Below are 15,587 nucleotides of genomic sequence, written 5' to 3' on the forward strand. Positions count from 1 at the left end.
TTTGGCCACAATAATCGTGGTGTGAAAAATCTAATATCGTGACAGCCGTATTTTGAAGTATCAATAATTGTGGAAATTCACTCGTATCGTGAAATAAGACTGTAATCATATTGCCTTAATAATCTTGTTAAATAACTATGATTTCAATATGGTCCAAATAATTGAATGATATTTTCCCCCCATAATCAAGTAGCCCTAAAATGTGTCATATTTTAATTTGCACATATATATATATATATATATATATATATACACACACACACACACACACACACACACACGGTATATAAATACACATACACATACATCTATATATATCTCAAATAAGGCAATTAGCCTCACTCCTAATAATAATAATATTACTACTATAACTATATTATTACTATAACCTACTACCATAACTATTAATTCTGGTCCCTTTGTCCTCTGATTTTTCTTTATGTATTAAACTGATTTCTACATGCTTTGCTCATATGACATTTCTTGTAATTGTCCCTGATTTGTAAAGGGTCTATTGAATAAAAATAAAATCAGCTTTATAAATACATGTGTATGTACCTTGACTGGCTTTTTCTTTGTTTTGATATTATTGGATAATATCAATAAATGTTCATATTCCATTAGATGCAAATATGTTTGTCTATACAACATATCCTTCAAAAAAATAAAACAATATCAAAATGTAGGAACATTTCCCTGACTAACTTCACATCTTCATCTGATATCTAGAGCAACAGTGTGAGTTGAGGATTATAGTCGGGTTCACTGTTATAGCGGTGAATGAGAGAATACATTAAATATATGTGTTGTGTCTCAGATAGCAAAAGAAAAACTCCACAATAGTGATTTCACAACTTTCAAAAAGAGGGAAAATAGAGTGAGATTGATAACGAAAGTGAAAAGAGAGAAAGATGTTCATTTTTCCATCACTCGGACATTGTATTAGAAACTAAAATACAAAGTATTAGTCTTATAAATGTACATACATTTAAAAAAAAGTGAAAATACAAAAACTCTTTAATTTATGATATTGAAACGCGTCACCACAGTGTGTGCTGTGACTCCTCCACTCCAGCTGGTGGCGTGACAAGCCCGAGCACAGCCTACCAATAAACCCACGAAGAAGAAGAAGAAGAGGAAGAGAGGAAGACGAGAAAAGGCTGATGAAGAGACTCTTTCCCTCCTTTCCGTGTCGCTTTATTCTCCCATGAGGTAACGGTTCTGGAAATTAGGCATTTTGTGAAATGTTTGAGGCTCGCGCTGTCCTAAGGAAGAAGATATTAATTAGCCTAGCGTTAGCCTAGCGTTAGCCGCTACCACAGAGAGTCAACAAAGCGTTTAAAACTTCAAATCTGTGTGATTGTGTTTAAATAAGTAGAGTTTGTAATGTTCAGACGTCGACTCAGTGTGTTCAGGCCCTTAGCTAGAGAAAGCAGGGGTTCTTTTTCTCCAAAAACTGGACCCTATTTACTATAATGTTGTCAAATTACTAATCAAGATCATGTAGCACTTTTTTCTTTCCCAGCCCAAACACACACACAGTGTGGATAATATTGTGAGTGTATTATTGGCATGGATAATCAAAACTTGCCCACAATGTTCAATTAACTATTAAACATGTTTTAGTTTTGAAGAAGTCACTTTGTGTGATCAGTAACTTTTATAATTGGTCAGCAAACAAAGGCGCTTTAGTTTATTTATTAATAAAGAGCACTAGGGCTGGGCGACATGGCCCAAAAACATTATCACGATATCATTTTCCATATCGATAACTAGCACGATAAATCTCAAATCTTTATTTCTTTAAAGTTTAAAGGTTGCAGTTTAAAGTGAAAGATGTAGAAAACAGACCGTTAACTGTGGTTTAAACGATCCTTTACTGTCTAAACATGACCAACACTTCCAAAAACTGAGGTAGAGTTATTTATTATTAATAAGATCAATATTAATAGACTAGAATATTATTAATATGAATTCTAGAAGTGTAATGATGTAACGTGGCTCTGCTCTGCACGTGCTGTAAAGATCATGTGTGTCACTGAACAGAAATGGAGCAGTAGAGTTAGCGCTGTGTTGGGCTCAGTCCATATGGAAGAAGCCAGATAACTGAAGAATGATATCACCGTGTGTGAGCCTATGATAAGCAGTGCACAGCGCTCTGTTTTATGTCTGATTGCAAATATCTCCAAACCTTTCTTGTCAACGATATCGGTGTCCTCCGAGCTGGGGTCTGTTCTTCATACCTCGCTCAACACATCTGAGATGATCTGACAGATCCCAGATCTTCTAATCATGATAACTGATGTCTGGCTAATTTGGTTCTTCAAACGAATTTGCGGATTGGATTAAATTATCTAGGATTACTGCGTGTTCTTGTGTTCCCTGATGAGGGCAGATGCATCAATACACGATCAGTAAAGCAGTGATTGGCTGCTGACAAGACCGCAACGTAATGACATCATGTAATTAAAAACCCCGTACAAATTACGCACAAAAACCCACACATTTCTGGACCTTTATAAGGAAACAGCCAAATGACCAAACCAATATAAGTTTTAATAGATAAGCAATCCGTGTATCATTCGTTCAGTCGATTTCTGATTTATTATTGAAAGTTGAAAAATGAGAAAACGGCTTGTTTTAAATTTTTTCGTTTTTTTCAGAAAAATGAGATTTAGACTTGATTTTTCGTTCAGAGGTAGAAAAATGAATAAACAGTTTGAATATTCGATTTCTACACGTGGGTGGGAAATATACGGCCCTTTCTGCTGATTGGTCAGCTGAAGATCAAACTATTCCGTCATTGGTTGTTCCTCAGTTCCGCTCAGCAGAATAAAAGCCCTGCTTCTGCAGCTGTACGGACTCTTAACGCGTTTATTGCAACTACATTTCTGATTTTTCTCACAACCGGACTAACGAATGGCTCGACACAACCCGTCCCGGGGCAGAGCCTAGACAGGGCTTTCTTCACCTCTATTATTCACTTCTTTGCATCAGCTGGCAGTATATGACGGCTGTCATAGCCTACCTTGGTTAAGTAAATATTATATATATTAATGCAAAAAGGAAAGAATAATGCGTTGGAACCAGAAAAACCGGAGAACAACAGAGATATTCAAATACATACTCATAAACATTACAGTGATTAAGCCCAAAGTGAATGTGAGTGGGGATAATTAACACAGTGTAGCCTACAGCCTATAACGCATCGTATGCATATTGTAATAATAAAGCACATTTTATAACTGACCGTATTTGCCAGAAAAGTCTCACTGAGTGTAATTGTTGAGAGAAAAACACGCAAACGTAGCATTGTTTTATTATTAGCATACATTCAGAAAAATACCGGTAAATAAAATACAACATTAGCATTATAAACACTATTAACACGTACGCTATGTAGGCTATGTTTAGGCTATTTTACTTCCCATCACTGTATGACTAATCCTTAAATGAATGGTAGGCCTATTCAGAAAACAACAAGAATGAAAAATATAAGTAGCCATATAATAAAAATATACATAGAAGCCTAGCCTATATAAATAGTCTATATATTATGCCATTTATTACAAGCAACGTTTAGTTTAAACACCAAGCCTAAATGAGTTTATTTGAATTGAAACGTTGGGCTCGTCGCTCGTGCATCTTTCATTCGGTCCACAGTTTCCATATTTGCAATGTGACATTTGGATGCTATTATACTATTTATGTAAGAAGGCTTCGTATTTCAGTCCAGTCCCATACGGCTAAATCGGCAGCTTCACATGCAGAGATATGAGTCTGGAATAACAGCAAGTACTGACTTGCACAGCCTTAATATTTTACAACAGACACATTAAATTAAACCAAACTTTTTATATGTTATGTGATCTTGCGAGTCGCCAGCGCTATCACTTATTTTTTTCCTCATTCGAAACAGTAAAATATTTATTTTATTTGTGTACATTTAAAATGACTACAAAATGTCATGCCTTTGTAAAATAAAGGAAACCGGATGCACCGCTTTAGCGCGTCTCGGGCTCAACATCTTCTGCCGCACAACATAACCGAAATGTTGACTTTAGCCTATTTTAGTTAATTTGACAAATGCATTAATTAAGTCACTTTGGAATAAATCACGGCATGTTTCATGATAAAAAAACGTGACTTTACAGTACGGAAAATATGGTAAGATATAGCAAATTATTTCACGGACCTGGACTAAAACCGCTGGTCTACACAGAAGAAAGCCCTGTCTAGGCTCTGCCCCGGGATGGGTTGTGTTGAGCCATTCCTTAGTCCGGTTGTGAGAAAAATCAGAAATGTAGTTGCAATAAACGCGTTAAGAGTCCGTACAGCTGCAGAAGCGGAACTGAGGAAGAACCGATGACAGAATAGTTTGATCTTCGGCTGACCAATCAGCAGAAAGGGCCGTATAATTCCCGCCCACGTGTAGAAATCGAATATTCAAACTGTTTATTCATTTTTCTACCTCTGAACGAAAAATCAAGTCGAAATCTTTTTTTTTTTATTTAAATGCAAAAATGAAAAACGAGCTGTTTTCTCATTTTTCAACTTTCAATATTAAATCAAAAATCGACTGAATGAATGATACACAGATTATAAGCGATCAATGTTGTTGTTTTTTTACTGGAATTCGCGCTCACACCTTCAGTCAACATAAAGCCCGCCTACTTTGTGTTTTGATTGGCCCGTTCGAGCCCCCCCTGCCTATATAAATAATGGTATTTATTTACATATTTTTCCGTCTCCGTTATGAAGGAAATTTCTGGACACTTTATAGCGACCTAAAGAAATGTAGACATTTACTACATTACGATTGTTTTATTGTCTATTACATTTATAACTTGAGCGGAAACATATTGGCACTGTCTGTCAAACAGTTTCTGATTTACTGTTATGTCTTATGCTTTTGTTATTCATATTTTCAAGTTTTATTATGTTTTATTCTATTTAGGGGAAAATGTATTGTAACGAGAATTGTCGTTGTTAGGATCACAAATGTCATGTTAATGTAGTTCAGCCAGAAATGAACATGAGCCCATGATTTACTCTCCTATGTGTATGACATTCTTCTTTAACATAAGAATATATGAGAAACATGGATAAACGCAATCCACACAGCTCCGGGGCGTTAGTTGACGTATGTATTTTTCACAAAGACTGGGACAAGTTTGTAGATTTAAAACATTACATATAATGTAAAATGGCAACAGCTGACTGACTATGGAAATAAACATGGCATAATGTTTCCCTCACACTTTTAACACTTAATTCAAATGTGGTGATGTAAATGCTATAACGCATGATTGCTGTTATTCATACAGGCTTTTAACAACATTTTGAAAATGGCCTCGAGTATTGGAGGTCTGAATTTGGTCTTGTTCGGAAAAATGGGAGCTGGGAAGAGTTCATCAGGAAACACAATCCTGGGACGAGACGCATTCAATTCAAAGAAAAGCCCCACACCAGTCACACGAGATGTTGCCGAGGAATCTGGAGCTGTCTGTGGGTTTACAGTCTCTGTTTATGACACGCCAGGATTCTGTCACTCAGAGCTGAGTGATGAAGAGATTCAGCTGAAATGCCACCGCATTCTCCAGAGATATGAATCAGATCTCTGTGCGTTTCTGCTGGTCATCAAACCAGACAGATTCACTGAAGAAGAGAGAGAAGCTGTGGATAAGATTGAGAAGCTGCTGGGAGAAAAACGCCTGAAGAAAACCTGGATTCTCTTCACTGGTGGAGATCAACTGGAAGAAGACAACATGACAATACAAGAGTTCATCAATGAGACTGAGCAACTGAAGAAACTCGTTCAGAAATATGAGCAGAGATATCACGTGTTCAACAACAAGCAGAGAGGATCTAGTGGACAAGTTAAAATGCTGATTACTAAAATCCTCAATCCACGTCTTAATACAATGGGTGAGTCTTTCATACCAATTATTACAATGTGTTAATTACAATAGCTGTGAATAAGGTGAATGTTAAAACTGTACTTTTCTTTTTTATACAGTGAAAATGAAGCCAAACATTGTTAAACCGGACACTCGTGACAGTCCTTCATCCAGACGGATTGTTCTTCTGGGTAGAGGTGGTGTTGGGAAGAGTGCATCTGGAAACACAATCCTGGGACAGAAAGAGTTTAACTCTGTGATGCGTATGAGCTCAGTCACCAGTGAATGCTCAGATGCTCACGCCACTGTTTCAGGCAGATCTGTGTGTGTAGTTGATACTCCTGGATTCTTCGACACACAGATGAAACCTGAAGAGCTAATGACAGAGATAGCCAGAAGTGTTTATATATCCAGTCCTGGACCGCACGCTTTTCTCATTGTTTTTAGAGCAATTGACAGATTCACTGAACGGGAGCAGCAGATTCCTCAGATGATTGAGATGATGTTTGGTGAGGGAGTGTTAAAATACTCCATCATTCTCTTCACTCATGGAGATCATCTAGAAGGAGAGTCCATAGAGAAACTCATTGAGGGGAACTGTAGATTAAGAGATCTAGTTCAGCAGTGTGGAGGCAGATATCACGTCTTCAACAACAGAGATGAGAAGAACAGAGAGCAGGTGAAGGATCTGCTGCAGAAGATTGACTCAATGATAGAGCAGAACGGAGGAGGACACTACAGTAATCAGATGTACGAAGATGCTCAGAGATTCAGACGAGAGGAAGAAGAGAGGAGACAGAGAGAGGAAGAAGAGAGGAGACAGAGAGAGGAAGAAGAGAGGAGACAGAGAGAGGAAGAAGAGAGGAGACAGAGAGAGAGAGAAGAGAGGAGACAGAGACGAGAAGAAAGCAGTGGATTAAACCGTTTTTTTACCAGGCATAGGAATAGCCTTTTAGTGGGTGTTGGAGCCGCTGTTGGAGCCATTATTGCTGCACCAGTTGTTGCTGTTGCTGCTGCTGTTGGTGTTGGTGTTGGTGTTGGTGTTGGTGCTGCTGCTGGAGCTGTTGGTGGTGCTGCTGCAGAAGTTGTCAATGCTATTGAAGCCAGAGCTGATGACACTCGGAGGAGGCAGAGAAAGGAAGAGGAGAGAAAACAACAGGAGAAAAAATAACAGGAGCTTGAGAGACTGAAATAAAAAGAAGTTCAGAGTGTAAATGCAGACAGAGGAGGATGAAGGGGAGCAATAACAGCTGCTACCTGCTAAACGTCTGATGGGAAAGGCCTGAGAAATGCCCCTCTCTGCTTCAGATGGTGTTTGAACAGCTGATGAGACGACACCGCACCAGAGACCATGAGGTAGAATATGATTGTGTTTACTCTGATTTTGACATCTGCTGCTTGAAGTCAGTAGTTGATCACTCTCTGTCAAACAGCAGACCCTGCGTCTCCATCAGCGCTGTGATGTTCATCAGTGTTTCAGCTGCAGGTGAGGTCACCACTTTCTACACTTCTCTTTAACTTGCTGTTGGCAAGGCATTAACAATGTGTTATTCTTGATATCCAGCAAACCTTAGCCAAGTTTCCATCCACCTTTTCCACTGTTTTGTTATCGACAAAGTGAATATGCGTTAAAAAAAGATTTGCACAATTACAGCTGTTTCCATACAATGCAGATAAAATGGTGTGACGTCATCACTAAGAAAACACATTGTTCATACCTGCGATCTTTTTTTGGCACTCTAATGTGGCGTGACGTTCACAGATCACTTAGACATGTTACTTAAAACAAATAAAAAACATACAAGGTTTGGATTGAGGCAGGCCTGCTATTTTTATTTGATGGAGAAAAACAATTTCGGTTCTTCAAAGCTTTTGTCATCTTAATTTGATTCCGTCTTTTCCTCTTTTGTCAGAAACGCTGCAGGTGCGAACATGTGATCATGTGAATCCAGATTTACGTGTGACGTTCAAGTAAATGCACACAAACACAGGCATAAAAGACACAAGCATAGCGTTAAGAGTTGGAGTCAGATTTTAATTGCAAGTGGCGATCCTTCTCTTATGTGGTTTAGGCAATAGTAGAGCCAGATCACATGACTCGCTGTTTGGTTGAAGAAATGATGCTATTCCGTACCGCTGAGAAAAGAAGAGTCGAGCTCAACCTGCCCTAACATTGCTTAGTTCTGATGAGTTGTGCTAAACTTCGAGTCTTATTTCTTTAGACGTTGTTTCTCAGGGAACAGTCCGTGGATATGAACGCACTCGTCCAATCGCAACTTGTTGAAACTTTGAATCATTTATTCCACCAAAAATGGATTGCAAACGATGACAAAAACTGTTCCATAATTCCTATTAAACTCAAAAGATATCGAAAAAACAACAAAGTTATAAAAAATACATACATTTTTTTCATATTATTGTTGTTAATATGTCTAATCAGCCTATGTTAATAATTTTTTTTTTTTTTTTGGCGAATACGAAATGAAATAACGAAATTGAAAATCCTGTGAATAACTGGACAAAACTTATGGAAACGCCAATCAATGCTCTGAATTTCTGCTGCCCATTTACATGATCAAGATCAGACTTTATTGATCCCCAGCTGGAGAAATTTGCTTGTTATAGCAACTCCAGATACAGCACAACAGATAAAATACACATTAAATAAAGAAATTGAGAATAAGAGCATAATATAGACTACAAAATACACAGCGAAAAGGAGGTAGTGGCGCGTTTTAGAAATAAATACATTTTGCATAGGACGAAAGTTATGTGTTCAAATCACTCAAATAGTGCGTTTAGCAAACTACGGAGAAACTGGCAGCCAGGCGACACGCAAGTGATCGATCCTGAGTGGCAACACACACACACATTCTAGTAGGGCTGCTCAATTAATCGTATTTCAATTTCGATTTTGGCTTCCAACGATTATGAAAATAAGAAAATGGAGGTAAAACGATTTAGGGCTGTCAAAATTGCTCAAAAATGACGTTCGAATATTCCCTCTAAAAAAAGCACGAATATTCGAACTATTCGAACAACTGGTTGCGCATTTTATCAATGACGCGCATTACGTCAATAACAGGACAAATGAATACAAAGAGACAACTACTTATATAGGTAGTCTATTTAAGTTTAAACATATTTGACAACGTATTACCTACACAAAAACAAGTAAATCAACTAATGGCTAAGACCGCAGACCTCACTCTCTCTCGCCCTCACGCTCTCTGCGTATAACGGCTTAAATGAACACACACATTTTGAGGCTGATCAAGAGTTTTGTGCAAGCAATTTAAGGTCGCGACTCTTGTCCCAAATATAGCAGGCTTCATTCAGTGATTGAAACAAATATTAATATAAGTTTTACAGCATATTATTGAACGCTCCGAGCGAGCTGTGCTGTGGTAAACATGGAACTTTTCCTTGACATGAAACGGTAAATAATCAAACCAGTGGAAGCAGTGCATTTATCCTTCATTCATGCAATATCCCTTCAGTCAGTACCTCGGTTCCACTGCTTGACAGAACTCCCTGAAGCCGCCTCATCCACGACACTGATCGCTCTCATGTCCTTATGAATGAACAAAATTAATTTCTCCGTTATGGCCTCTTGTCGTGTTGCAGACAGAGAGCTTGTGGCGGGCGATGCAAAGTAAGGCTGGTCCAGTTTGCACATACAAATTAGTTGCATATATTTACAAAACGAGCCTACAAAAGCATAAAAAAGCTTGTTTAATAAAGAAAAGTTCACGAAACTAAGTGAAAACTCACTAAAGTGTTTAGTGAAATTATGAAACATTTAGATATCATAAATTGAGTTGTATAAGTTAACGTTACATTTCTACATACATTTTGTTCTCATGTCACAAGTAATATCAAGGTTTATTTTGATCTGTTTTACATGATTCTTTTGTAGTGTGGTTTTCGGTGAAGTGTACTAAAATAAATATTGTCACCTGTGTACATTAGCCCACTTCTTCTCGACGCTTTTCCTGATAGTTTATAGAACAATTACTCCGAGTCGCCCTCTGTCGTTTCAAAGAAAAGCACAACGGCGAGCGCGTCAAGTATAAACACCTCGTCCGCTTGGGGAGGAGCGCGCGCAGTCAGCGGAGGCTCGCGCTGCGGAGACAGGCCATAGTACACAAGGCTGCCCACTCGCAAAGCAGACAGCCACGCCTCTACTACCGCGGGCGTTTTTTCCCCCACATTTTTTTATTTATTCGAATATTAATTTTCACCTTCGAAATTCGTTTTTTAAAAACTATTCGAATATATATTCGAATTTAGAATATTCGTTGACAGCCCTAAAACGATTACTGTACGGCTTCCCGCGTTCAGTCCGCACACTCTCCTTTCCTTCACAGCAGACAGCAGTGCGCTTGCATTCCTCTCTAACCCAAAACTTAACATCCAAATCAGCTGAATAAGAGAGTGATGTAAAATGCAGTCTACTGTTGATAAACTGCAGGACGTGGTTGATAACAAACAATGCTATTAAAAGTGCATTAAGATGCGAAAGAAATGCTGCATAAGCAAAGTATACTATGGGCTTCAGATACACGCCTAAACGCTCAAATAGTCTAGTACACACAAATATATTGGAATGCCTTTTTGGTAAGTATCCTCGTAAACGCAGTGGGTTATGTCTTAAATGAACACAGAAAGAGTGCGTGTATAACAGTGGGCCTATGATAAGATTTTGATCATATGACCCACCAATAATCGTGTTAAATAATCGTGATTTCAATATTGACCAATACAATCGTGATTATGATTTTTGCCATAATCGAACAGCCCTACATTGTAGCACTACAGTAGTCGGTGGAGGGAAACTCATCATACCCCTTCGTCCGAAGTGTGGTCCTGAAAAATCTTTGTTTGAAAGGCTATCTGGCCCTTAGCCCTACCACTCCAGCCAAAAGAGAATCGAGACGCCCCTACCCCTTCACATGAATGCGCAAAACATAGGGGTAGGGGTGTCTCGATAGGGAAGGGCTAAGGGGTAGAAATGGGATTGGGTCTTAGTGCGTCTGTGAACTAGAGGAACGCTGCTTTAGCGGGAGAAATGCCACACGCGAACGCTGCACATGATGGGCTAATTCTGTCATGTAACACCACATTTATTTGCGTTAAATCTTTTTTTCTTGACAGAGTGTTTCCAAACTACTTTTCGCAACATTTGAAGTATCGACATATTTATACGCTGAAGTTAAGCGGAAAAAATGATCAATTAATTGGCATTTCCATCAGCTGTAAACATTTTGATGTGCATGGATGTAAAGCTGGCTAATGTCATGCCTTCAGACGTCTGTTTCACCTCACTGTTGATCATCATCACTGTCATCATGCTCATTATATGATTAAAGATCTAATGCGCTTGCTAAGAACGAAGAACATTTTAATAGCTTTATTAAATCCCACTGGATTATTTCTAAAATCAGTGTCATTTATTTCCCAGTCGACTTCGAGTACGCAGAAGGCGAGAGAGGACATGCAGCTCACACTAAAACAAGAGGTACGTTATTTCTTTAACATTATGATCTACACTTTCTTCAAAGAATTCATTTTAGTTTAACGAATGTGATATTTTAATGAATAAAATGATGACCACAAGCCAATTTTTGCATGCTTAGCATTTAAATGTTAAATTTCCTGATACTGATTTATTTGTATGTGGTTGAGTGGACTTTTTATGTTTTTAAAGTACATTATTACTTTTTTTTTTAAAAAGTTCTTAGCTCCTGGAATGGTAACACATAAAGACTGTTGCTCGTCTGGATCCTGGTTCTGGTCTTGGCATCCATTATCTGCCATGTGACGCCGATCACTTCCACCAGAATCGCTCTCCTTCTGCTTCGGTCCTCTGGACCCTCTATGGGCTTGGACCCGCTGGGTTCTCCACCTGACGTGAGAAGGCCGTCAGCCAATGGAGGCAGAGGAGAAGAGGACAAAGAGGCGGCATTCGATTACGTCGAGGATAGACCTCCCTTGCCAGCTCGCAGGTTGAACTGGATGGCTTCTCCCTGGTTCAGGCCGATCGTTCGGCAGCATCGGGCAAGAACCGAGGTGGAGGTTTACTGAGAGATCCATAACATGGAACCCTGATATTGACCTGCTATGTCTAAGCGTAAGGCTGTTCTATCTACCCAGAGAGTTGGGTTACATCCTCTTATGTGGGGTTTGTTCCACCTCTGGTAATGCAGTAAGAGCAGCGGAGCACATTAATGACTGTGGTCAACAACTGCTACACTCACCCAATGCACCTGTGTTCACACTGGGGGACCTGGAACTGTCACTACCTGGATTTGAGCAATATGTGAAGTGTGGCACAAGAGACAATAGAATCCTAAATAAATGTTGTGGGAATAAATAATCAAAGCTCTCATTAGCGATCTCTGACCACAACACAGTGCACATTATTCCAACTTATAGGACCGTCTTAAAAAGTTTGAAACCAGTCACCAAAGAGGTTCTTGTGTGGTCTGAAAAACATCGAATCCCTGAAGGGTTGTTTTCTGTGTCCTGATTGGGATGTTTTTAATAGTGCTGACCTCAATGAAACTACTGATTATGTAAATGTTCGTACGGATGATGTAGTCCTCATCTATCAAAATAATAAAGTTTATATTATTAAAGCGATAAAGCATTGTATTAATAGGAAAAAAGCTGTGTATTAGAAACTGTGATCGTGTTGAATTATAATCCGTGCAGAAAGAACTGAATCAGTTACTGAGAGCGGCTAGGAACAAACAAACAAATATTTTAGAAGAGAATTTCAATCAACCTTAAGGCCTGTGCACACCGGGACGAATATCGCACTCTTATCGCCAGCGTTTTTCCAGACGTTTTTCAGCGCGTCGTTGTGTTCACACCAAAGAGATTTTCACTGGTGAAAGACTGAGAAAACCTGCATAACGCCAAGATGTCTGGTGGAAGACAATTACTCCCTGAGAGGAGACTTCTCACAGACGACACACTAGTGAATCAACTAAAAATGGCTCTTATTTGCATTTAATAATAATGCATTTCCCTTCCCCTGAATTTCCCCCATCATACTCTACTTAATTTTGAGAGCTCACCTAGAATTCACCCAAACTCTGATTTAAATGTCCACTCTCACTATACAGTATTATATGTGTTTGATATAGTTTGAAATGTCTCAGTGCGACTGGCACAAAAATCTCATCACCACTGAAGTATACAAGAAGGTAATAAGAGTTTTTAGAGATATTTTGCTCATGACGGTGGGTGTGGCTGCTGGAGCCATTTGGTTTCTTTTTAAGACAGACACATGGGAGTGCGACTCAATTTAAAGGGTAACTAAACCCCTGCTCAGAGCTTAACTCCACCCACTGGCAATTTTCAAAAAATGCTGGAAAAGTGGGCAGAGCCCGGCGGACACAGAGGGGACGAACCGAGGGCGGGGCTGAGCGGAGGGTGTGCACCTGAGACCCTCAGGGACGGATTGATTGACAGCTGTCAGACTCGTGAGTCGCAAAGATGGAGAATGACTGGAGTGACGCCAGCTTTGCAACAGAGCGGTCATTCTCCTACCTTCACCTGAAGTGGAGGAGGGTGGATTGTCTGTAACAGACACAAACCCGGAGCCTTATCAATGCGAGCCGCTGCTCAAACTGCGTTAACTCCCGATGCCGACGATGCCAGTGAAGCAGCCGCGAAAGAGAACCGACCTAATCTATCTGCGTCCGCGGCAACCACTTGCGTGTCCGGGTTTGAAAGCGCGTCTCATGTATGAAAATTATCTGTACACATGACGGGCGGCAATAATATCGCAAGAAAAGCCTGACGTGTACTGACAACTGCATTATTTAACCGTATTTTCTTCAATACAATGTTAAAGCAAGTGTCAAGTGAGTTTCATTCATAATGTTTACTTCATGTAATATGACAGTTCATACTGGAGTAAAGCCGTTCTCATCGTGTGATTGGGGGAAACATTTCTGAGGGCGTGGTGAGCTCGTGCTAGGGGCGCGGATAGTGAGCCGTTTGAAGTGCCATCATACGTCACGATGTACCACAACGTCCAATAGGAAAATTCAACTGCAGTAGCCACCGTTCAACCTTAAGAGGGCAGCACTTTGGCGGTTTTACACCATATTTTATAGAATTAAAACACTTTATACTCAAATGTCAAAGCATTTACTCGAATCAATGAACAGCATTAATAAAGCCCCAGTATTACAGATCATTAACTAAAAAAAGTTGGTTTAGGGTTTAGTTACCCTTTAAATACCCTTTATCATGTTTCCATTTGAAAGAGGTTTCTAGTCTGAGCTACTTAAAGCGGTGTAGCAGAAAGATCAGGGCTCGATGCTGTAGTATTATTCAGAAGTCAGGTATCAATATCTTATTCTTTGCTGCAGAGTATTTGATGTTGTGTATGGATTATCTTTGAATTAATTGGCATTATACATTACCTGACTGTTAATAAATTGTTACATTTTGATCTATTCTGACTTGATCTGGAGTTATTAACTATCTCTAGTAGATTATGAACGGGCATAATTTCAACAAAGGGTTAAACAGAATGACTAAATATGTGACTAATTATTAAATATAAATGACCAAACAACCAATTGGCAGTTTAACCTAAATTCGAGATTATGATTAATGGAGTCAGATTAAAGATAAATTAGAATTAATCCATTCTGCCCAGCTGGAAACACCTTCAACCACAGATCGTTAGCCTCCATTGGAACGAATCCAGCTTGGTGACCCCGACGTGATGTTCAACTTGGATGAGCAACGTGTTTCAGCAAAGTATTGGATTTAAAATCGACACGAGGTTTGAGCTTCTCTTTCTTCAGCTGTTGTGGTAAGTCAAATTCTTTCTGCCTTTTTAGAAATGTTGAGGGAAAAACAGATGCACTCCATACAGACACATTTAGCATGAGATAGTGTAAAGTCCACCCACTGGCTCAATGACGAAATCCAGCAGCTGGTCGAAGGACTTCTGCGTGTATGTCTTTTCTGGCGCTTCTGTAAAAATCACTTTAATTCATTAAAATGTGAAGATCCATTTCCTCAAATCTGACTCCATATATATATAAATTAATCTGACTCCAATTTCATGTGACTCCATAAAATGTTTTACGTTTAGAGTTTATCAGCTGATTTTAAGATTAGTTGTGATTTAATTTAGATCATTGATTTTCTTAGTATCACTTATTTTCAAATATTAATATCCTCCATGGGACACGGAGTCGCAAATAGGCTAAGCGTCCGGATTTCGCTTGCTCTAACGGTCACAGATTAGTCAGTTCTGATATTACAGAGGATTGCAGGGTGAACTATCTTACCTCTAAGTGAGTCACACATGTGCACTCATAATAAAACATGTAATTTTAGTGATAGCCACGGAAACTGCAACTTATAATAACAGTGGCAGGTCAGAAATCAGGTTTTCCCTCATGCATGGCTCAATGCTCCCGCTATGGAGTTCCCAGTATGGCCTGCCCTGGCAGAGAGATCTGCGGTAACCCCTACAAAACCCCGCATGGACATGAATAAAATAATGATTTCAGAAGAATACAAGATAAATCAAAATTAATGTTTATTTCGCCAGGCAAAAGATCAAATAAAGGAATTTAAAAAATCCAACATACACAACTGATCAGCATAGAAAACAATTCATAATTACCAAATAATAGTATCAAAATA

The 15,587-nt window shown here is 39.1% G+C and overlaps 1 protein-coding gene across 2 annotated transcripts; it reads left to right on the forward strand.

Moving 5' to 3' along the window:
* The first annotated feature begins 1,094 nt into the window (after positions 1–1,094).
* LOC307136902 (GTPase IMAP family member 8-like) lies at positions 1,095–14,377 on the forward strand. Of its 2 annotated transcripts, none has more exons than XM_079834261.1 (6): positions 1,095–1,212; positions 5,328–5,928; positions 6,020–7,256; positions 7,334–7,386; positions 11,365–11,421; positions 11,638–14,377. In XM_079834261.1, exons 2-3 carry the CDS (start codon positions 5,349–5,351, stop codon positions 7,069–7,071), a joined length of 1,632 nt encoding a protein of 543 aa, XP_079690387.1. In that variant the 5' UTR covers positions 1,095–1,212; positions 5,328–5,348; the 3' UTR covers positions 7,072–7,256; positions 7,334–7,386; positions 11,365–11,421; positions 11,638–14,377. The 2 variants fall into 2 exon arrangements, with proteins under 2 accessions (XP_079690387.1, XP_079690386.1); XM_079834260.1 differs by having other exon boundaries at positions 1,104–1,212; positions 7,337–7,386.
* Positions 14,378–15,587: the final 1,210 nt, after the last annotated feature.

This window comes from Gobio gobio, assembly GCF_949357685.1.
Source record: "Gobio gobio genome assembly, chromosome: 1".
Lineage (NCBI taxonomy): Eukaryota > Metazoa > Chordata > Actinopteri > Cypriniformes > Gobionidae > Gobio > Gobio gobio.